The sequence below is a fragment of the Sorex araneus genome, chromosome 5 (assembly GCF_027595985.1).
Source record: "Sorex araneus isolate mSorAra2 chromosome 5, mSorAra2.pri, whole genome shotgun sequence".
NCBI classification, from domain to species: Eukaryota; Metazoa; Chordata; class Mammalia; order Eulipotyphla; family Soricidae; genus Sorex; species Sorex araneus.
Genome location: NC_073306.1, coordinates 27,207,981 through 27,230,757, shown reverse-complemented (window position 1 = coordinate 27,230,757; position 22,777 = coordinate 27,207,981). Strand labels below are relative to the sequence as shown.

At 55.0% G+C, this 22,777-nt stretch overlaps 1 protein-coding gene across 1 annotated transcript in view; it reads right to left on the bottom strand.

Moving 5' to 3' along the window:
• TRABD2B (TraB domain containing 2B) overlaps nucleotides 1-21,974 on the bottom strand; it is a 183,820-nt gene extending 161,846 nt beyond the window's left edge. The window contains exons 1-2 of the mRNA XM_004620513.2: nucleotides 21,563-21,974; nucleotides 19,062-19,622 (exon numbers count right to left, since the gene is read on the bottom strand). Of these exons, the coding sequence (XP_004620570.2) occupies nucleotides 19,062-19,622; nucleotides 21,563-21,664 (663 nt within the window). The 5' untranslated portion in view covers nucleotides 21,665-21,974. The remainder of the gene's footprint in view (nucleotides 1-19,061; nucleotides 19,623-21,562) is intronic.
• Nucleotides 21,975-22,777: the final 803 nt, after the last annotated feature.

The following is a 22,777-nucleotide window of genomic DNA, read 5'->3' as shown; positions in this document are numbered from 1 at the left end:
TGTGAAAGGTGAACGCCCAACTGCTGTGCTATACTCATATATATATATATATGTACACATATATAACAGCTGAGCTCTCTGACTCCAAACTCACTGCTTCTGCTGAAAAAATGCAACCCAGAAGCCTCCTTGTGACGCATCGGCCCTGCAACATGGCACCGACTCCTCTCAGCTCTGTGTCCTCCCACAGGCCCAGGCACTTGGACTCCAGATGTGACATCCATTCTGCTCCTTCCATGGGCCACAGAACTTTTGTACCTACTGTTCCTTCTGCCCAGAGATGCTTCCCCAGGTCCTCATGCTGCCTCCTCTTCATCCCTCTGGGTTCTGCTGCAAATACACCCTCTCCTTCAAATCCAAGGAAGTTATGAAAGAGTACTCCCTCTCTCTTCCCTATCCCAGTGCCCTGGCCCTTCCCCAAACTATCTCTTTTTCTTTCTATACTTTATTTCTTTATTCACTGTCAAGCCTTTGTCAAATAAAAGTTCAATCCAGGAAAAGTACCTTTTGTATTTTGTACTCTACTGTTCTGTCTTGTGAGACTTGTTGTTACTGTTTTTGGCATATCGAATATGCCACAGGTAGCTTGCCAGGCTCTGCCATGTGGGCGGGATACTCTTGGTAGCTTGCCGGGCTCTTCGAGAGAGTTGGAGAAATCAAACCCAGGTTGGCCGCGTGCAAGGCAAACACCCTACCCACTGTGCTATGGATCCAGCCCTATAATCAAAAGTAATACCCAAAATTCCTAGGGTTTTATAAGGAGAGGAGAAGGATTTGAAACATTTAGATTTATGTTTCCTTTAATGAAGATGGCAAGTGGGGTAAGGGGAGGGGAGATGAGACTGAAGACAAAGACTGGTTTTACTATCAGCAAAATACTACATCTGCAAAATTCTCTCCTCAATCAAATTCTAAATGGGCTTCTCTGATCTCCTTGCAATGCAAGCCTTATATTTTGAATTATGTTTACCTTGACACTGAGGACATTACTGGTGCCCACTCGAGCAAACTGATGAACAACGGGACGACAGTGCTACTGTTCTGTCACCATCCATATATGTACCCAGGATACAGTGAGTATTTAAAACACATGGGTGGAGGGTTGCTGACATGGGTCTGATGCCCTGCACCCTATAGTTTCTTAATCCCTCATCACGAATGATCCTTAGGTGCAGAGGCAGGAGTGAGTGCTGAACACTGCCAGGTGTGGCACACAAACCAAAAGAAACAAATAAATACAGAAAGCCTCCGTGGATGGAGAGGGAGTGAAATTCTCTACATCCCAGGTGTGAGCAGTTCACGTTCCAAAGTGAATAGTCTGGGGAGATGGGGAAGGGACTTTATAAAGGAGAGACCTGACACATACTGTCTCAGCCAGACACTATAGGTTAACAGCCACCAGCCTAACTCCGGGACCAGGCCATGCCCTCACTAGGCTCAGACACCAATGGCCCTTTACCTTTGGTCCCCCTCCCGGTGCCGTGTCGGTCTATCTAAGGAGAACATCAAACAAGTCCCAGCTGAGAGCCAAGCTAACACAACTACCTCCAAACTGTCTCACTCACCCAAACAAGGAAAGTCCAAGAAACTCTTTCCAGGCGTGGGGAGAGAGGAGGGAGGATATGGAATATGAGGCTCTGCAGGAGATCTTGCAGCAAAAAGGGGGGCTCGAAGAAATCCTGCAGCAGAAAGGGGGGGAATCTGAGAAAATCAGTCCAAAAAGACGTCAGCTAATAGTATAACCAATCACCACTGTCTTGTTCATTGTGACAGATTGATATGTTGAGATCATATCAATTTAAGATCTCAACAACAGGGAGCTAGGTGAGCTAGGTGTAGATCAAATATTTTATAATAAAAAATTATTTTAAAAACATTTGTTAGTCGAATGAATGTGTGGCTGTATGTCTGTATGCCTTTCCATAGAATGCAGAAGCACAGGTTTGGGCAGAACCTAGGAAAGAATTCCTAAAGCCGGTCCCACACTGTCAGGTCACCCATTTGCAGCAGGACCCTGGAACATTTTACAGGCAGACTTCAGCCCCCCACCCCCACCCCTGCTAAGTTTCCAGTAGTTAAAAAGGAGAAGATTTGGGGTCAAAGACCAAAATGGCAATTCCTACCTTCTGAGTCTGAAACACATTCTCCCACTGCATTCCCATCCACACTGCCACAAGTACCACCAAGGACCAGCAAACCTGAGAGAGGCCAAGCAGCCCCTCCTGTCCTAGCTATGGATGCAGCACAAAACTCCCCCAAGGGATCAGATGATGACACAGATGGCAAATGACACACATATTCAGGAAAGACTGATTGTGGGAGCTGGAACAATTGAAGGAAGCCTTCCTGCAAGAAGGGTCAGGTGGAATCTAGAGCAGGAAACCGATCTAGAGCCAAGAGGAAAGAGAATGGGTTGCCCGGGCTGAGGTCACAGCAGCAGAACCAAGTGCGGGGCCCAGTCTGATGAGAGCTGAGGGGAATCCGTTGGAGGAGGTAGAGAGAAAGCTGCTGAGCTGAGCAGGGTGCAGACCTTTCAGGCAAACCATTCACACTGTGTGGGAGGCGGAGTCCTCCTTCCTCCTCATCGGACCCCAGCACCCCTCTGGCTACTTTTCTCCTACTTCTCGGCATTCCTGTCCGAACTTCACAGCATCTTTGAGCCTCCTGGAGCTAGGAGCCTTCTCAGCCTCGTTACCATGAGCTCCAGAGGGCACGACAGAGGAGCAACTCAGAGAACCATAACGAGAAGTTCTTCTACTTTCCCAAGAGTAGGAGAGAAGACTACGACGATTACAGAACAATCCAGCATCTCACAGCATCACCGACCCTCTCACCATTGCCTGCTTTGCTGGGGGTCACTCAGCACCTCCCCCTGCTGACTTGCTGCTTCTCCCTCACTTCCTGGTCATTCACAGCACAATTGAGGACCAGGGACACGCTGAGGGCCAAGGACATAGATGACAGCCAAATATTTGCTCTCCTAGCTGTGGCATTCTAGCACCAAGGATGGAGAGAAGCAAATACCTGGAATGGCAATTGGTGGTGGGCACAGGTGGAGAACAGACAGTGAAGGAATAGGCAGAGAAGGTGTGTTTGCTACTCTGAAGAGGGAGGTCATGGGAAGACCACTTTGGAGCAAAGAACTGCCAGAAACAGGGCAGGAAATTCTCCGTTTGTGTTTCCTGATGCAAGTCCAAGGTCTAGAGTGCCACTTTTGTAGAAGACTCAGAAGAACCAGCACAGAGGGAATAAGTGTGTTGAGAAGTGAATTTTTTCCTCTTTTTTAAAATTCGGAGATCACCGTAGAGGCACACGCAGTTAGAAGAAATGCTCCCTATCCTCTGACTTCCTGATGCCTCTCTCCTGCCTTGCCCACCCCATGACATCTTTCTTCACTGCTGCCTGATACCAAAGCCAAAGCCCGGAGACAAGACAGTCCTCTGATGGGAGCCCAGTGCCTCTGCTTCTCTGCTTTTTAGAACTTCTCATTTGTGGGCTCGTGCATGGTCTATTTAGCTTTCTGCAAGTTCAAGGATCAATCCATTTTTCACGTGCAAGTTTGGAGGCTACCAGAAGAATCCAGAGTCAAAGGAAATTGGGGTGGAGGGAACCCAGGGCCAAAGGAACTGAGGGGGCATGCTTGCACATGTGAGCGCCTTTCTTTTCACACATTTTCAGAAAGAAGGCTCAGCCCCATCCACAGATGTAGAAATGAGAGGCCCCAAAAATCAACTTATCGGAAGTTACATAGATGACAGAGAAAACAGAACCCCAAATGCACGACTGTGGGGATCCTTCCTTGGACTCTTTCTGAACACAGAAGCAGCAGGGAGGGGGGAAGTGTTTCTCTAGGAGTGGAGGAACTGAGGGATCACTGTGGGATTCCCAGTAGGGAGAACAGGTGTGCTGGTCACATCACTGGGGACAAGGAGCTGGAGGTGCTGTAGGAGGAGAGGAAGGAGCTGGCCCAGCCCTGCCAGGACAGGCTGTGTGAACACAGGCTAGTCCACTGACATCTCTGGGCATTATGTTCCTGGCCAGGCCCGGGTCGAGCATGGCCACCCCACCCATTTGCTTTGAGGCCAGCGAGGGATGAAATGGTAGCCCTCTGCGAAACCAAAGAGCTGAGTCAGATGCCAAAACCAGCAAGGAAACAGCCCAGCCTCACAGCCCAGACTGCCCACGGTCTCCCCACGCCAGTAGTCGTCTGGCTCTCCTCAGATGAAAATTCAGCACAGAGGCCACACGGACAGGCTCCCGGCTTTTATGGAGCGGGCGCCTCAGAGATGCCCGTGAGCGCCTGTGAGTCCTGTGATGAGCCACCCCAGGCTGCTTACTGCGCGTCGTATCTATTTCTCTCATCCACAAATCAGCGCCATCAGCGCCGACGCCACTGCACGCTGCGGCCCTCTGACGCCCTGCTCCTTCTTCCCTGGTGCCCACACATGGTTTGAATTTATTGGTTTTAGCAGCTTTCATTTATATTGTGTGAGGATCATGGAATGACCAGCAAACAGAAGCTCTGATCCGTGGCCTGGAAAAAACACACAAGTGTGAGGAAGGGGATGGAGGGAAGATGTGCTGTCCTGGAGATGTGGAGAAACCTGTCCCCCACAGGGGGGAGCTGAGGCGGGAAGGGCCCACATGGGAGAGAGCAGGGGCAGGGCAGAGGGGCTAGAGAGCCAAATGGGACACGCAGGGGATGCCAAGAGGCCTGACCCCAGAACCCGGCAACTGGAAATCAGGAGCCCTGGGGGCTGCAGCCTAGTACTTTGTGTTTCCCACCCAGATGCTCAGCTGGTGTGAGGAGCATGCGCTGTGACTCTACAGCTATCCACATTAGCCCCGAGTGTCTTCGCAGCTAGGCCTCCAGGGTCCCCAGGGTCCTGAGAGCAGAATCTGCGGAGATGGACATGCACATGCTGAGGCCTTAGACGCCCTTTCCAGGGAGGCCCCAGTCCAGCTGCACAGGAGCATCTCTGCTGTAGTGAGGCCTCGGTGAGGGGTTACCAAGCTCTCCCCCCATCCACTCCTCAGGGGCTTAGCCAGGGGAGGAGGCTGCCCACAGGCTCCTAGAACCCCAGTCTATTTCCACCTGGGCAGCATTCAGAAACAACCTGCCTCCCCTGCCCCACTTTGACCAGGTGGAGCCCCCAGATCAGCCATCCCCGAAATCCCCATATCCATCCCATCCCCAAATCATCCATCCCAGCAATCCCAGATCATCCATCTCATCCCTAAATCATCCATCTCACTGGTCCTCAGATCAGCCATCACGGAGATCACATAGTCACAGGGACATATTCTTCTACAGCAACTATTTTGGAAATAAGGACGAGGCCTTGGGGCCCTTGCCCAAGCTGGGTTATCAAACGAGGCTTCATTCTGCAGCGCCAGACCTCAGTGACAATTTAATGTCAAGTCAGTCGTATTCCAGAAGCTGAGAGCCTCCTGCTCCAGCACCCAGTCAAGTCTGCAACTCAGCTGAAAGGCAGCTGCTTCTCCCCACCAAGGCGCAAGCCTGGGTGATGCACTACTTTGGGAGATAATGAGTAAATGGAAGAGCACAGAAGTGGAAGCAATGATTCCTGTACACCCAGGCTTAGCCAAACTACTTTTGTTGTTGTTGTTTGGCTACAACCAGCGATGCTTAGGTGGTGAATCCTGACTACACTCAGGAATTACTCCGGCAGTGCTCGGAGAACCATGTGGGATGCCAGGGATTGAACCCCAGTCTGCTGCATACAAGGCAAGCACCCTACCTGCTAAACTTCCACCCTGGTCTCTCAGCCCAAACCTTTATTTTCTTCCATACCCTGCAAATCTTTTTTTATTAAAAAATATGCATATATTTATATTTATATTTAAAATATATATTTATCTCTGAGTCTGGCAAACCTCTGCCACGACGGGCAAAGGCTCAGTCAGTGCTCCACAGTGAGAGGCGGGCAGGGACGGATGTGCTGTCTCACTACTACGGTCACTGAACCAAGAACTCAAGTGGGGACTAAAAGTGACCCGACTGTCACATTTCCCACTCCTATGCACACGCCACACAGATATATTTCAGCCCTGTTGATTGATACTGTTACAATATCATAACTACCACTTGCTTTTCTCTGTCTTCTTTATGTTTTTCCAGCTTTATGGGATATGTTACTTTTTCCCTATTTTATTGAGCTATAATTAACAAAGAGCACACCAAGTAAGTTGAAGGAATCCAGAGTAATGTTTTGCGGACACTGTGTAAAGATCACCACAATAAATTCAGTTAGCACTCATCATTCCAGAGAGACAAGAAGCAGATTTCCTTGGATTATCCTAAAAAGAATTCCCAGGATGAGAACCCTTGGGGTTGACTCTCCAGGACATTCAAGCGCATGGTCCAGCCACAGTGACCGCAACCATGGGCGGGGCTTACCCTGCAGCCGACTGTGCCGGGTTCATCTTCCAACAACACGTCTGCGCCTTCTCACCGGCTTCTTTCTTTTCTATGTCCTCTCTGTTAACCATATGTCTGATCGACTTTGGGTTTTGGTGTTTTGCTTGTTTGTTTTTAACCATTCACATATAAGCGAGATCAGAACAGAAAGATAACTCAAAAGGCTGAATGCATGCTTTGCACGTGGGAAGCCTGGTTTTAATTCCTCGCACTGCCTGGTTCCCCCCAAAAGCAAAACAAGACCCCCCAAAAAACCCCAAACACCATATATATAAGTGAGACCATGTCTTGGTCTGATGTTTTTTGCTTAGCATAATGCCCTCAAATTTGGTCAGATTATCGCAAATGGCAGGACCTCATTTTTAGAGAGAGGTTGTAAGCATAGGCTTTGCAGCCAGACTCCCTGCTTCAAATTCCAAACACTCCACCCCAGGCTGAGTGGCCTCAAGTAAGCAAGTTGACCTCTCTGAGGTCAATAGGTGAGGTCATCCTCTCACCTGTAAGATGACCTGAGAGACTGGGCTAGGATAAAGTGGGCACGCACATACTTTGCTGTGATGCCCCCTTCCCTGCCAGTGCCATACTCATCTACGAACCTCCAGATTCCAGACCTGAGATTGGCTCAGTGCCATTCCCAGCAGAGTTTGTTAGTCAAGTGAAGGCAGAAAGGAATAAATAAACAACAGTCTGATCTGGGACCAAAGAGATGGTACAGTGGGTAAAGTGCTTCCAGGTTTAATCCTTGTCACTGAATATGGTCCCCTGAGCTCCACCAGGAGCGATCCCTGAGAGCAGAGCCAGAATTATAGAGAACTACCCAGTGTGACCCCAACCCCCCTCCCCCAAAAATCCTAATCCAATTGGTTGGGTATTTACAGGGCTTGCTCTTTGGAGGGAAAGCAGAGTAAACTCCAGCATAGACCTAGTTAAGAGAGGACACTCTGGGTTTGTAAAGTCCCTCCTGGGCTTCCTACCCCCAAGACTCTCCAGAGACCCCTCTGCATGGAGCGGAAGAGCCTGTGAGAAGGACTTACCCAGGTCAGGAAGTGAAACACTGGCTAGAGTCTCGAGCTGGCTATTCAGCTTAGAATTCCAATCCTCTAGCTGTGTTCACAGCCCCAGTAGCACCAGAAGTCGGACCAGAGTGCGTGCAGACGTTAGACCCCAGGATGGTCAGAAGAAATGCTTCTTCCTGCTCTCAGAGTCAACCCCAGAGGCGGAGACTAAAAGAGGCCAAGAACCAGGGCCTCTAAACATCCAAACGGACACAGTCAGTGCCCAGTACCTTGTGAGACTGCTGAGAGCCCCATTCTCTTTTCCAATGTGGAACCAGAGGCAGCCAGGGAGGAGCTGGGCTTCCAACTCCAGTGCAGCCTCTTTAACTAGGTAGAAATCCCTGCTTCCCCATTCTGCACATTTGCCTCAGTGTCCCTGCTCTCTCCACCCTGTATGTTTCTAAAAGATCCTCCTTCTGTCCAGCTGGGCCCTTCCCACAGAGGTAGAAGGGACCCAACCTGCAAGATCTCCAGAAAATTCCACATTCCTGGCTCCCCACAATATTGTCCCCAAAACTGCAGTCACAAGATCACCAGTCACTGTGTCCTGAGCTTAGGTAGACCTGGGTCAAGGCCAAAGTCCAGCCCAGTGACCAAGGATTACTGCCAGATACCCCCCACCCCCACCGGTCACCACTCATCCATCCCATGACTCATCATAGCTCTTCAAGCTGCTTCTCAGGCTTATAGAGCATCGGGCTCAAAAAGGATCCCTTAAGCCAATGATGCCGAAGCCCCCACCTGGGATGCAGACTGGGAGTCCAGAACACTGGGACTCTGTGTGACCAGACTAAACTGTCATCTCTCTAAGTGCAGCAGGTGGGGCAAAAACTGGAACTGTCCCACTGCTAGTTGCCCTCCTGGATCCAGGATAGGAAGAAAGGGCTGTGGAAATGGCAAACATGTCCGGGTGCAAACGTCTGGAGTCATCACTGCCAACTAGGCTCCTGTCCCAAGTAAGACTGGGCAGCTAAGGAAGGAAACCTTGTGAACTATGGTTAAGAGGAGAGCCGGAGATTTCCAAGAGCTTCTCCAAACCCATCTTCCTCCCTAAGAAGGGTTTTTCCCTGGGATCCCTGCCCAATGTACTCTGCATCCCAGGAGAGGAAACTGGCTGGGAAACTTGAAACAAGAACTCATACCAGGGAGGAAGCAGGTGATCCTTAACAGAAGAGAGAGGTGCAAACAACCTGTCTTTAATCTGGCACTTGGTTTTAGGGGCAGACCAGGAAGCTGTTTGGAAGCTCAGCCTGGCCATCCATCGAGCAGGAGGCAGGGACACGTGCTGGGGATCAGGGGCCCTCCCAGAGAGTGATCCCTCCTAAACTCTCTTAGGACATGTACACCTGTGCTTAGAAATCCGTCCACTCTCGACATGTGGTCGAGTGGTCCCAGCAGAGGGAAGGGCACCAGGAGCCCTTCTGACGGGGTCCATGCTGAGAAAGGGGCAGACAGAGGCAGAGGGGGGCTGGCACCAGGCAGGAGGGGTTCATTCATTCTCCCCTTGCCATAGTCTAGGTACTCAGGGGTCAAGCTGGCACCAGACAGTTCCAGACACATCAGACCAGAACTCCCTACACCTCCCTCCAACCCCACACCTGTCTCCTAAGCTTAGAATCTCACAGCATTTGCCTGAATGAACTTTGCCTCCCTCAGTTTCCTCCCCAATCTCCTGAGGACTGTGTCTTCACTCCCACAACCCACCTTCTGCCTTCCCTGTCCCACCCAGAAAGCAAACACAGGGGGGACAGAGTTTGATCCCTGCTTGCTTTTATCTCCAGCATATAGGTCGGTGTTAGGCACATCCAGGGGGGCCGGGGCTGAAAAGCATGTCTTGAATACCTGTATCCTGTCACTGATTTTAGAATACAATAGTAGGGGCCAAAGAGATAGTACAGAGGCTAAGGAGCACACGCTGCACACTGCCGACATCAAAGGGCATCAAGGGATGCAGCCCAAGAGGTCCCCCGCACCGCTGGGCTGGCCTGCATAATCCCTGGCAATGCAGGCCAGAGTAACAGCACATCCTTCGGTTCTGGCATTGAACCACTGGCCCAGCTGGCAGAGAATTGCTGAGAGGGGCTCCTGGGCTACTGAGCCATCATGTGGGAGCCCCCCTCCCACCCTGCATTCCCTGAAAATACATAACTAAGTGCGTACTTACTGGGAGCCTGTGCATAGCTTCACAGAAATCACTTCATTCTACAGCAACTGGCAGAATTTGACAGATGAGGAGAAGGGCACGGAAAGATTATGTAACTAGTGGAAAGTTACTTATACCTGCTCAAAGGGCAGGGATTCTGGGCACTGAAGGAGTTGGGCTGACCTGGGCCAATGCTGGAGAGCAGAGGGGTGTGTGTGTGTGTGTGTGTGTGTGTGTGTGTGTGTGTGTGTGTGTGTGTGTGTGTGTGTCTGGCCTGGGCCAATGCTGGAGAGCAGGGTGTGTGTGTGTGTGTGTGTGTGTGTGTGTGTGTGTGTCTGGCCTGGGCCAATGCTGGAGAGCAGGGTGTGTGTGTGTGTGTGTGTGTGTGTGTGTGTCTGGCCTGGGCCAATGCTGGAGAGCAGGGTGTGTGTGTGTGTATGCATGTGTGTGTGTGTGTGTGTGTGTGTGTGTGTGTGTGTGTGTGTGTGTGTGTGTGTGTGTACCGGAGGGTGGCTCCAGATCCAGAGCTAAGTACATCAGCTTGTTAAATAAAGGCAGATTTGTGGTTGGAGAGGCAGAATCCCAGCAGGATGTTCCCCTGAATGAGGGTGGCAGGGAGGGAGTTTTAAGACAAGAACAGAGGCTCACACAAAGGAGGAAGTGAGAAGTAGGACTTAATGCTTCTTCCTGCCCTTCCTGACCCAGACGGCATGGTACTAGGTTCAGATCCCAGCGGAGACCAGGGGCAACAATTTGGGCTCCTCCAAGGAGAGTCCTGGCTCCATCAAGGGTAGCAGAGACCCCAGCCTCATAGCGGGGTGCAGAGACACCAGCCTCATCAGGAGCAGAGACTGGCCTAGAGACCACAGTGCCTGAGGCCCCAGAAACACCTGGCATTGCCGCCAGCTCCCACCTGCCTGATGACCTCTTGGCTCCTGACAAGGATGGCAGGGCCTGCGGGGTAGCCCAGAAATAAGCCTACTACTATTATGGCCCCCACTGTACTCTCCCACCGGCTTCTGGGAAAGGCTGGTTCCTTCACACCAGGGCAGATGGAGATGGAGATGGGAGCAACTCAGCCTGGAAGAGTAAAGGCAGATATGGCCTCCCGGAAGAGATGCCAGAAACTCCCTCCTCCCCTCCCTCCTCCTGCTCCTCCACCTCCCTCCTCAACTCTTCCCCTCCTTCTCCTGCTCCTCCCTCTCCCTCCCTGCTCCTCCCCTCCCTCCCCTGCTCCTCTGTCTTCCTTCTTCTGTTCCTCCTTCCTCTCCCTTCCCCTGCTCCTCCCTCTCTTCCCCTCCCCCACCTCCCAACACACACACACAGTCGAGGGCACAGTGAGAAATGCTGTCCAGAAGCCAGCATCCCTCTCACTGGGACCCCCCATGCTGGCACCCATCTCAAGCTTCCGGCCTCCAGATATCTGAGAAAGAAACTCAGTTCTCTTGGTTAAGCCACTAAGTCTTCTGCGGTGTTTAGTTACGGCAGCCAAGCTTCCAGGACACCCACACAGCACTGAAAGGCACCCCCACCCCCACCCCATCACGGCACCTGTACTCAAAAGCTTTCGGCCCAGCCAGCGTCAGCCGCTGGGCGCAGGGCACCTGGTGATCCTGGCTCACAAGGGGCACTGGAAGGGCCAGGCATTACAGACACCTCTGGACGGCTCTCGGGAGCCCTCAGCACTTGAGAAGAGCGTGCCTGGGCTAAAGCAAGGACAGGAGGCAGAGGGCTAGACTAGCACACAGCAGCATCCCTGCAGCCAGAACCAACCAGCAAGTAAGGACCCAAATGAAACATTTTAGAAGGAAAATAAAACTTATGAGTGGATGCCTCTGGAGAGCCCGAGCTCTGGGGAGACAAGAGCAGATAAAGAGGTCTTTGCAAGACGCTGATGAGCAAGAGAAAAATGATAAAATGTCCCAGGACAAAGAAACAAACAGCTGGAAAGGGATTCGAAGTCAGGGATGGTCCAAATGAGCTGTCTGCATCTCAGGGGATGGCCAACAAGTGAGGCCTTGTGAGCATCCAGAGCTGCCCACACACCCCGATCTCAAAACACATTCCGGAACCCCCACTTCAGAACTGGGGCTCATTTGTCCAATTTCACAATCACGTATACTCACAATGGGAACTAAGTTTTGAATCCAGGTCTCTTAGGAAAGAAAAGACTGGAACAATTGTGGAATTAAAAATAGATGGATGCTAAAAGACTATCATAAAAATGCCATAAAAGCATTCCACAGGGGGAAAGAATAGATGTGGCTGGACCATCAAAGGAAAGAAGGCTTTCCAGACCAAGTCTCTGTGAACGTCTCAGATTTAGGAGCACTCTGGGAAGACTTCCTGGAGGAGGCAGAGCCTTGAGCCGATTCCTGGACATCTCCTAAGATTCAGAAGTCAAAAAGGAGGAAATTCCTAGAGTGGGAGGGGGCTCAGCACAAGCAAGAGCGTTTCCAAGCTCTGTGTTCCAGCGGATATACTGCGCAGATTTAAAAGCCTGAGGATCCTGGAGGAGCAGCCCGGCGAGACAGCTTGGCAGCCACTGAGCAGAGCTAAAGGCTGGGCCACCGGCTGCCTGTGGATTAAGTGGGCGGACAGAGAGCCAGTGATGGGAGATAAAAGGGAGTGAAGTGGATAATATTTAGAAGCAAACTCAAGGGGGAAAGAACGTCGGCAGCCCGGCTGGCAGGCGCTCGGTGAATTCTTCAGTTTCCTCCCTCGGAACACTGCATTACCAGGCGACCTGGGCCTGGCTTTGAGAGATATCCAAATGGGAACTATTAACCAAGGCACGCTCCCATTTTTATCCCATCACAAACTGCTTCTCCTTCGGCCAGCCCTGCTCCCCGTGCTCCCCGCCCCCCTGTCCTGGGATTGGCTGGAGTGTAGTGGAGGGGTTGGCGGGGGCTGTGGGGGGCGGGCTGTGGGAAGGAGATCAATGTGTTTGCAGATGATGCTTCTTGGAATTCTTGTGAATTGGTCCCTTCCAACTCTCACATTTTAGAAGTCTGTGTCTATGAGCTGAAAATTCTTCAAAGCGAAAAGGCTAGGATTTCACGACGTGAAGATTCTTCGAGTCCAAAAATGCCTCTGAGCCTAATGCTCTAAGATTTCACCATTCTTAGATTGCCTACAAGACCTAGCATATGATGCGGGGATTCTAGATGTCTGGAAGTCTTCATGCTGCTAGCTTCTGATTGGAAGACAGAAAAGTTCAGGACATCCTGGTCTCCTCCAGCTTTCTGGCCTCACTCCATTCCCTGGCACTGTGTAAGACATCCATGGACTTTGTGTGCGCCTCCACCCCCTCCCCAGGTTGGGTCCTCTCTCCACGCTAAGACTGAGTTAACCAGCCCTACCCACAGGCATCTTTGCAAGCAACTCTCTCTCTCTCTGCAAAGTAAGAATCCAAGCATCCACATGTGTAGGGGTCAAAACCAGAGGGTCCCCAGGGAGCTGCCACCATGTGACAGATGTTTGCTAAACAGCTCCAGTGCTCTCTGAGTGCTCTCTCCAGTGCTCTCTGAGGCTGATACCCACCGGGGGAGGGGAGCGGGTAGCCAGCAGTGGCAGAGCAGAGCAGAGGGTGAAGGGGGCTTAAGAAGCCCATTGGCAGCCCTGCACATTGAAAAAACCCCAGGCAGTGTAGACAAGCCGTTTTGACCCAATGCTGATGGAGGAGCCGTCACTTTGTGGTAGACTTCTGGGGAGAAGGGTCAGCATGGTGGGAAGACCTTGGGGAAGGTGTCCGATGCCTTTACTCTAATGGAGGCCACTGTGGGAGTGGGGGCTGTGTGCCCTAGGGTCTGTGGGTACAGCTGAGGCTGCCCTGGAGGCTCCAGCTGGGGTGAGGGGGTGAGCTCAGGAAGAGCCATTCTCGGAGGAAGGGAGGTGAGAGGTGGATTCCCAAATCAGGGAGCTGTCACAGGAAGAGACAAGAAGAACAGAACCTGGGCACTGCATGGAAAGGATGGGCCCGGGAGGCGCACCTGCCCTGGTTTCTCTGCTGCGAACAGGACCCCACCTTTGGTCCATTCCCCAGGTCGGATGGGGACGAACAAGGCCATGAGGCTCTGCAGCCAAGCACGGCATTGCTCACAGCTAGCACAGTGCCGGGAGGACGAGTGAGGGAGAGGAGCGTCAGGAGAGGAAGCAGCAGCTGGGCAGGGCTCCAGCGGACTGTGCTGCGACAGGCAGGTTCTCTCCGCTCTGCACACTGGCAGCGAAGCGGCAGGATCACCCGCCGGAACCAACCGGCTCCGCTTCTGCTGCCAAAGACAGGTCTGCCAGCCCCTCCCAGCACGGATCCCTCAGGCTCCAGATCTCAGGTGGGTGGGCCCATGCCTCCAAGATAGGGCCGAGGAAGGGAGATGGGGCCAACCCTGGAAACTGCCCTGCTCTGCTGTCTTGAAGGCCAGAGACATCAAGGCTGAGAGCAGGAAAAGCAACAGCCCTGTCAAGGGCAAGGCAGCGACGGTCTCAGGGGGAGAGTTTCTTTGTCCCTGAACAACCACTTGGTGACTCCATGCTTTGTGCCACTGTTGGAAGGTGTGGGAAGGTGTGGGTCTGGCTCTCCTCTATCCATCATCCTTCCACCCACCCATCTACTCACCCACCCACTTACCCACTCATCCACCCACCCACCTATCCACTCAACCACCCATCCACCCACTCACCCACCTATACACCCATCTAACCATCCACCCACCCATCCACCCATCCACCTATACATCCACCCACCCACCCATCCATCTACCTACCCACCCATCATACACCTACCTACCCTCCTATCCATCCACCTATAACCCACCCACCCATCCACCCATTTACCCACCATACAAATATCCATACACACACGCACACCCATCCATCCATCCATCCATCCATCCATCCATCCATCCATCCATCCATCCAGGGGAGAAAAGGAAACATAATGGCCATGTTAATGACCACACTCACTCATTCATTCAATTCATTCATTCTCTAAATACTTATGGAGAACCTGTAGCTACATGCTGGCCCCTCAGAGGGATCTGAGTTTCCAGCTCCTCACAGTGTAGTTTCAAACCAAGGGGATCCTATTTTACTTCACAGAGCCTGCTTAGCCTCTATTAGGGGTGCTCCCTGCACAGTGGCAATGGCCCCACAGAACTCTGGGGACAGCCCCAAGGAGACCTCCGCTGTGCAGAATGTCTTTGTGAAATCCTATTTTAGCCTCACCTAGAGATACAATTTATAGGCCAAGGAGAAAACCACACTTCAGCACTTTCCAACGAGTTCTCTATTTAATTGGTTGGGTTTTTTTTCTAGGAAGAAATGATGACACGAATCAGCAGACAATACCCTCTGACTACTAAAAACAGAAATCAGTTCATCTCTCTGCTGCCTGAGGGACGCAGGCATTGGCCATGGGCACACCTGAGCTGGAACTCTGATCCACTCTGCTTGGTTGCAGGTCTCAGCCAAACGCAGACAGTGAGAGACAGCAGCATTCTCGGCCTCATCTGCCCTGAAAGGAGACACTCACAAGACAGTGCCTGATGCAGACAACAACTGGGTGGATGTGCCATGCCAGGGAAGGGGCTGCTGTGGCTGACAAACATCCTGGACAGGCTGGAGAGCCCCGGCCAGTGTCTGTGCACAAACACAGACAGGCGAGCAACACCAGCAAGCTTATTAAAACACGCAAAGGGCGTGAACAGCAGGCTCCACCTTCCTTCTCAGAATAGGCCTGGGCGAACCAGGGAACTTGAGGTCCTTCTTCTCTGGTCCCTCTCCCCCTGGTGCAGGAGGGCCAAGAACCCTGGAGGGAGCAGCAGGGCTCCTAAGCAGTCTGGCCAGCTCGTGGCGGTCAGTACCGGTCACTGCAGGCAGCCCAGGGAGCTGATTGAAATCTGCAGGTGCCACCCAAGGTTGTCACAAGATCTGGACTTGAGACTCAGCACCCTCAGGCTGCGACGGGCAGGAGCGGCTACCTCCCCTTATTAGTCCAGCTTCGCCCTGTGCCACAGTGGAGAGCAGTGACCGTGGCTGTGGGAAGGGCCGCCCCAAGTGGCCTCCTCGTCTCCTCCTGGAGCAGGTGCAGATCCTTTTCCTCCCTGAAGGATCGCCTCTTTCTCCACAGTCCTCATCAAGGTGGCTCAGTTATGAAAGGCTGGTGCCCACCCCAGCCCCACCAGACAGAAGGGAGCTGGCTCTGGGACCAAGAAGCAAGGCTCACTGCTCCCCCCACTCTGTGCTGCGACCCCTGGATACAACACATCAGCATGGAGCAAGGTGATCATTCCTCTCTGGGCGTAAACTCCCAAGGATTAAAGCCCTCCTGCCCCCAAGAGAAGGCGGGGAAGAAAGGTCTGTAGGAAAGACAAGAAATGACTGCCATGTAGAGTGTAGCTGGTGGGGGGGAGGGCGAGGGGGGAAGCAGGAACACACACACACACACACATACACACACACACACACACACACACACACACACACACACACACACCATGGAGCATCAGACTATCCTTCTGATCCTCCTTAGCAATGCACCCAAGTCCTCCAACCTTCCCAAGCATCCACCTATGAAGCCCAGGTTGCAAGAACCCAACAAAATGGAAAAGTGCCTGGAGCCTTCTGTAGGGGGCCTGGCGCGTGGAATTGATTAGACGCATCCGGGGAATGTCAGGGCTGGAAAGGGCTCGAAAGATGACCTCATGCTGGTCTCTCATCTCGCAGACAAGCAAAACAAGGCCCGGAGAGGGGCAGAGACTGGCCCAAGGTCACCTAACACATTTGCCACATGCTGCAGCGGGTGCCTGCACCCCTGCTTGATAGCAGGGCCTGGGCCAAGAAGTCCAACACACAAGCTAGGCGAGGGTGGGAGAAGCGTGTTCGGCAGCTCCTCTCAGCCCCTGGCGTCCCCAAATGTAAGCTTTCTTTCTCCACTTAACAAGGAAAAATGTGGTGTTTCTGCCCAGAAAAAAAAAATACAGAAATCTGAGAAATACTAAAATGAAAACGAAAATCCCAGGTCTGAACAAAAAGGCCCTCTTTTAAAGCTTCTTTTTCCCGCCTTCCTCTCTCGTGGCTCTCCAACCACCCCCCCACCCCAAAATATTTTGCAATAACAGTAATGCTGAGAGGAAAGAAAAAATAAAAATCTGATGCACTTAACAGATATTTCGGTACAATAATGCATCACAGATGTTCATATCAAACTGTGCACGCCTGCATACAGTTTCACCGAGAAAGGCTGTTGCATTTCTGACTTTGGGGTGGGGATGCCTAACCACCCCTCCACCCAGGCTCTACAATTCCACCCTTTGCAGCAAGCCCCGGCTGCCCAATGGGAAGGAGGAGAGATTTCATCACCTCGCTCCAGCCCGATAAGAGGACAAATTGGCGGAGCTGGCCGTACTGGCAGGTGGTGAAGCCTGGGCAGATTAGGGGACCAAGACAAGCCCTGTTTCCCTTGGTTCTGGATCCACTTCCTGCCACCCTCTAGGGCAGCTGGGCCCAAGGCAGGGTTCAGGGTGAGTCCAGGCTGGAGACCAGGCAGGCGCCTTTCTGAAACCAGAGATTTGCGTCTGTTTGATCTTCAAACATGGGCTTTGGAGACTGTCAGCGGGCTCCTGGTTGGCCAAGGCACGACTCCCTAACGCAGCGTCCCACACACTTCCCAGCAAATGTTTGCAACCTACCAAAGCCGTCATCTGCCTCAACAGCAGTGTTTCCAGACCTCGCAGAAAGATAGTTTTGTTGTTTTAAGAGCAACAGATTAAAGGCAGGGGGTGTTTAACCAGAGGGCCTGCCTGCTCCCTAAGGGCCTTGTCAGATTCCTCTGTGGTCGGTACAAAGAGGGTGTTGAGAGTGATGGCGGAACCCCACCTCCCCAGAGTCAAAAAGATATGGAGGCCAGAGCCAGGCCTCTGAACAGAGAGGCCTCCCACAAACCTGCCTCCAAAATGAGCTGGGTGTCAAGCCCCAGGGGGCTCAGCACGGACAGCATCGGCTTCCCGAGGCCGGCAGGAGAAAGGCCCAGCACTAGGCAGGTAAGTTCAGAGCAGCCAGCGCTGCAGGAGAATGCACAGGATTTTCCTCCCCGTGGAGAAGGAGTCAGGCGTAGTCAGAACCCCGCGGGGCGTGACTAACTGCCCCAGTATTCCTGCCACCAGGGCCCTCTGGGTAAGAGCTCCGCAATTACAGGAGAGCCAGCAGGAGAACCGACAAACCAGCCTTTCTTTTGGCTGGCAAATCAATCTGGCTTCTTACCTCCCCAGGGACAAGATTGCATTTCCCCTGGAAAAACAAAGGCCAGAGATCTCCGGAGAGGGATCAGTTTCTGCCGTGGTTTCCCTGGTGAAGCGCTTGCAACATCCCGAGGCCAGCCGCAAACAGGTCTGGTCCCCGAGGTAGAGTTTCCAGCCCAGTCAATTCCTGGGGCTGCCTCCTCCACGGGAGAAGCACATCACTGGGAGAGATGGGGAGGGGTGTGTGTGTGGGGGGGGAGTCGCCCCTCCCTCGGGGCATGGGGCCAAACCCCATCCTGGGGCCTCCTCACATGAGCCCCCAGCCCTGACTCAGAGACCCTCACTCCCCCATTCCAGAACTGACAGCCTGGTCTCCAGGCACAGATGTGAACTCATTGTTCCCAGAGCCTCAGAGTGGAGTTTGGGGCCAGTGAGTTGCGAGTGACCTCTGCCCATGGAGACGGGCTTTTAATGACATTTGGCTGGATTGGGCCTCTGGCAGCCAGAGACTTTAAACCCCCTCAGCGCCTCCCTTCTCCCTGCCCCCAACGCTGAGGTTCAGAAATCACAACTGTCAACCTTTAAGCGAACACATTTCTCTGAAATTATTAACCCCTGGGCTGTCCTGGCTGACTCTCTCCTGGCCTCACGAGAGGCAGTGCAAGGGCTGCCGAGAACGTTGCAAAGGCCTAAGGAAATTGGCGGAGCTCAAACAGCGAGTGGGGTAGATGAGGCGCCCCACAGCCCCTGGCCCAGGACCACACTGCCCTCTGGGCTTCCTCCCTGCACACAGGACTGTGAGGCGCACCCCTCACTGGGCAGCCTCAAGGTGGCCTTCTGCTCCAGTCACAGCTCCTCAGGATTGCCTGGAGAGAGCCGGGGTGCAAACTCGCCAACTGCCTCTTTTCCTTTTGCATCCCTGGATGCTCCCTGGCAAATTCTTTCTGCTCAGGCAAGCACAGCAGGTGGGGGTGTATCTCCTCCACAGGAAACAATCACCTGAACTCTTTGCTCCTTTCTAGAACACATCTCCCTCATACCACCACAAAAGTAACCATGCTGCCCCCCAACTTCTGGGCCCCTAAGACCCTTCCCCTTGGGGGCCAGGCTAGGTTCTGGCGGCCCCAAGTAGGCAGATACGCAGTGCCGGGTCGTGTGGTGGCGGCGCTGGCAGTCGGCCCTACCTGGGAGAAGTTGAGGCCGTTGAGTGGATGGCACTGCTCCTCCACCCGCTCCACAGCGCCCGTGCTCTTCCTCATCTTCTCGGCCTGCTGGGCCAGGTAGAGGTCCAGCACGGGCACCCCTCGGGAGCGCACGTCAGTCTCGGTGAGTGAGTTGACCATGAGCATCACCCACACGGGCCTCTTGCGCTCCCAGTTGCCCGCGATGGCATTGAACAAGTAATCGGCATAGAGCCCCTTGCCGCGCTGGGCCGGCGTCATCCACGAGGGCATCATCAGCTTCACGTAGTCCAGGTGGCGCTTCAGCCGCCAGTAGAGCTCCCGGGGTAGCACGTCCTGCAGGTTCTCGCCGTGCGGCAGCAGCTGGCAACTGGCTAGTGCCGAGATGGTGTAGGGGTCGGTGAGGTCCAGCTCAAAGTAGACGCGGGCACTGGCCTGGAAGGCTGCCTTGGAGTTGTCGGGGATGAAGTCCCAGACGCGGGTGTAGGGCACGTGGATGGTGCCAAACAGGTAGGCTGGGGGATCACGCCGGATGGTCCACAGGAAGGAGTTGAGGTCCCTCTGCTGTGGGGAATGGGGGGAGAGTGCACACAGGACAGATGAGGTCCAGGACAGGGTCGGCCAGGGTTAGCAGGCTAGGCAAAGAGCCAGGGTGGGAGAAAGCCCAGGGTGGGAGAAAGCCCAAGACCTGCACTCAGGACCTGCTCTGCCTCTTAGCAAGAGGGTCTTGAGGTTCTTATTTCACATCCTTCAGACTCAGCAAAATGGAATGGGGTGGGGGCTATGAAAGGGATCCTGGGCAGGCCTGAGATGCAACCACAGGCAGAAGCTTCCCCTGAGTCCAGGCATGGGGAGCCACACAGGACCATTCCTGAGGATCAGCTTGAGAATATTCACATGTGGCTAAATCTTCGCAGGTGGGGCTTCATGTGGAGTGGGGGACAGAGGACCCAGAATCCTGCTCTGGTCAAAGGGAGGGAGTCACAGAACTTCCATCTCACCCTTAGGAGGACCATTCCCAGAGTGCCAGCAGAACATCTATTAACAGCAATGCATCTATTAAAACACCCACCCTCCCATCCACTGGGGGACAGTTTTCTTTGGAGAGGTCAGGGGGTAGGGACCAGTCACTCTCTCCCACCAGCTGAAACCACAGAGGAGAAAGTGCTTTAAAACCCACAGGCTAAAGGGAAGTTTCAACGCCCTGGTTTGGGGAGGGGAAGATTCCACAGAATTAGTCCCCCAATTGCACATATTTTGGGCGTTTTCCAGACTCCTCCTAGAGAAAGATGTTCTTGGTCTCTAACCCTAATTTTCTGTCATCTTCTGTGACTAAGCTCAGAGACTGGGGGGATGGAAAGTGGGGGGGAGGTGTAACAGACAAAGACTAAGAGGAGGAAGGCAGAGCAGTGGTTCTTCCTTTCTACCTAAACTGGGTAGTTTAGGGCTAAGAGTTGCATGGGAAAAAGGACTTCTACAACTCTCATGACAAAGCCGTTTCCCATCCAGGAAAGTCCCTAAGGTCCTGCTGCCCACCTGTAAGTCTTAGGTCAACTGACATGATTTTCCTGCCTGATTTGAGTGTGATGAAAAGTACGTCATGGTGGGTGGAGGGAACAGTGCCTCAACTTACTTACTAACCACCGGCTGTGAACCTCAGACTCATGTAAACCAGAATAGCTGTCCAGGGCTGGCCAGCGCTGCTGTGCACTGGGCAGGCCTGCAGGCACACCTTGCCCAAGGTCACCTAACTGCCTGGAACAGGACAGGAGGGGAGGGTCCGACCCCCATCTGGGATGCCTGCCTCCAACTCAACTTTGTTTCCATGCACAGAGGTGGTAGTGATGCAGGGAAATCAAGGGATTCCTTGGTTTGGAAGGAAAATTAGGAGAACCTGTAATTACTGGACCCTCCAGAAAATATTAGGCCAGCATGCCGGCACTTCCTTCCTCTCTCTCCTCTGGAATCATCCTGTTTGTTGGTGGAATGGGGGCGCCTGGGAGAACGGGTGCAGGCACCTGGGCTGGAGAGGGGAGAAGCGAGTTCTAAGCAAGTCCACTTTAGGTCTGAGAGGGAGGGCAGTGCAAAGGGCTCGGCCTGCGGGGGCAGAGAGAAAAGCAGGGGCCGATGCAAGTGGGGGCCAGAGGGTGAGGGAAGGAAGAGACGGGCGCAGAGGTGGGTAGCGACAGTGAGTGCAAACGCGGGGAGCTGAGCCGAGCCGGCAAGACGCGGGTCCGAGGGGCGCGGACAGCGGACGCCCCGCGGGACGCAAGGTCCCAGCGGGTGCCGCAGGGGCGGGAGGGGAGCGCCCCTTTGGGGCTCCCCACGAGGGGCCGGAGCCCGCGGGCAGGAGCCGGGAAGGGCGCGCGCGACAGCGTCCAGCGGGCAGAGGTGGCGCGCGTGGGCCAAGGTGGGCGCGGAAGGCAGGACCCGAGCCCGCGTCCCCACGGGGCTCGAGTGCCCGGGCGGCCGGGAGGAGAGTGGCTGGGCAGGCGCTCGCTCACCGATCCGGGCGGCCGGCACTGTCCTCCGTCCGGCGGCTGCGGGCGGGCGCGGGCGGTGGCCAGGAGGGCGGCGAGCAGCGGCCCCGCCAGGGCGGCGTGCATCCTGCCGGGGCCCGCGGGGCGCGGGGGACCCTCTGGGCGGCGCCCCCTCCGCGGGGCGGGGAGCCCCCAGCTGGGCACGGAGGTTCTTCTGGAGCGCGGGGCTCCAGCCACGGGATGCTGGGAGCCCTCTGGGGCGTGGCTGGATGTCCCTGCCGGACCCGGGGGTCCCTCTGGGGCGGGGCTCCGATGTTGGGAGAGGGGGGACCCTCTGGGGCGGAGCCCCCTCACCAGGGCGCGCAGCCGGGTTGGCCGCGCCGGGGGCTTGTGAGAGCGCGCGGGGATCCCGGGGCGCGCGGAGGTCCGGGGCAGCGCCGCGGTCCAGGGGCGCGCGGGGTACCCGGGGCAGTGCGGGCTGCCGGGGCGCGCGGGGGTCCCGGGGTTATGCTGGGGACCTGGGGGCGCGCGAGGGTCCCAGGGGTGCGCGGCGCTCCAGGGGGCGCGCAGGGGGACAAGTGCGGCGGCGGGCGCGGCGGGCGCGGGGCCGGGCTGGGCGCCCGGCGGCCCCGGAGCCGGGCTCAGAGGGGCGGCGGGCGGCCGCGCGGCCGCTGCCCGGGCTCCGCCATGCTGCTCCGCGGCCGGGAGGGAGGGAGAGAGGAGGGCGGGAGAGCGGCGCGGAGCCGGGCCGGGCGGGGGGCTGGGGCCGCCGGGGCGGGGGGAGGGGAGGACCCGGCGCGGGGGGCGGGGGGCCGGGCCGGGCGGCGGGGAGTCGGGGCGAGCTCGGCGCCCGGGCGCGGCCAGGCGGGCTCCGCTGGGCATGGCAGGCGCTCGCTTGCTCCGCGCCGGCTGCCTCACACCCGCGCCGAGGGCGGCGGAGCCCGCAGCCGCCACTTCCCAACTTTCCAAACTTCCCAGCGCAACTTTTTCCTCCCCTGCCCGCGCCTCCGCCTCCCGGCCCTCCCCCGCCCCTCGCCCGCTCCCCGCGCGGCCGCCAGGGGGCGCCCGGGCCGAGGCCCCGCTCCGCCGGGTACCCGCCGACGGTTCCCGGGAGGACCAGCTCGCTCCTGCAGCCTCGCCCCCGCGGCATCGGGTGCGCAGGTTCTGGAGCGAGTTAACAGGGCTGGACGGACGCTCCGAGACTGCCTGGGCAGGCAGCGCTCAAAGGAAACCCTGGGA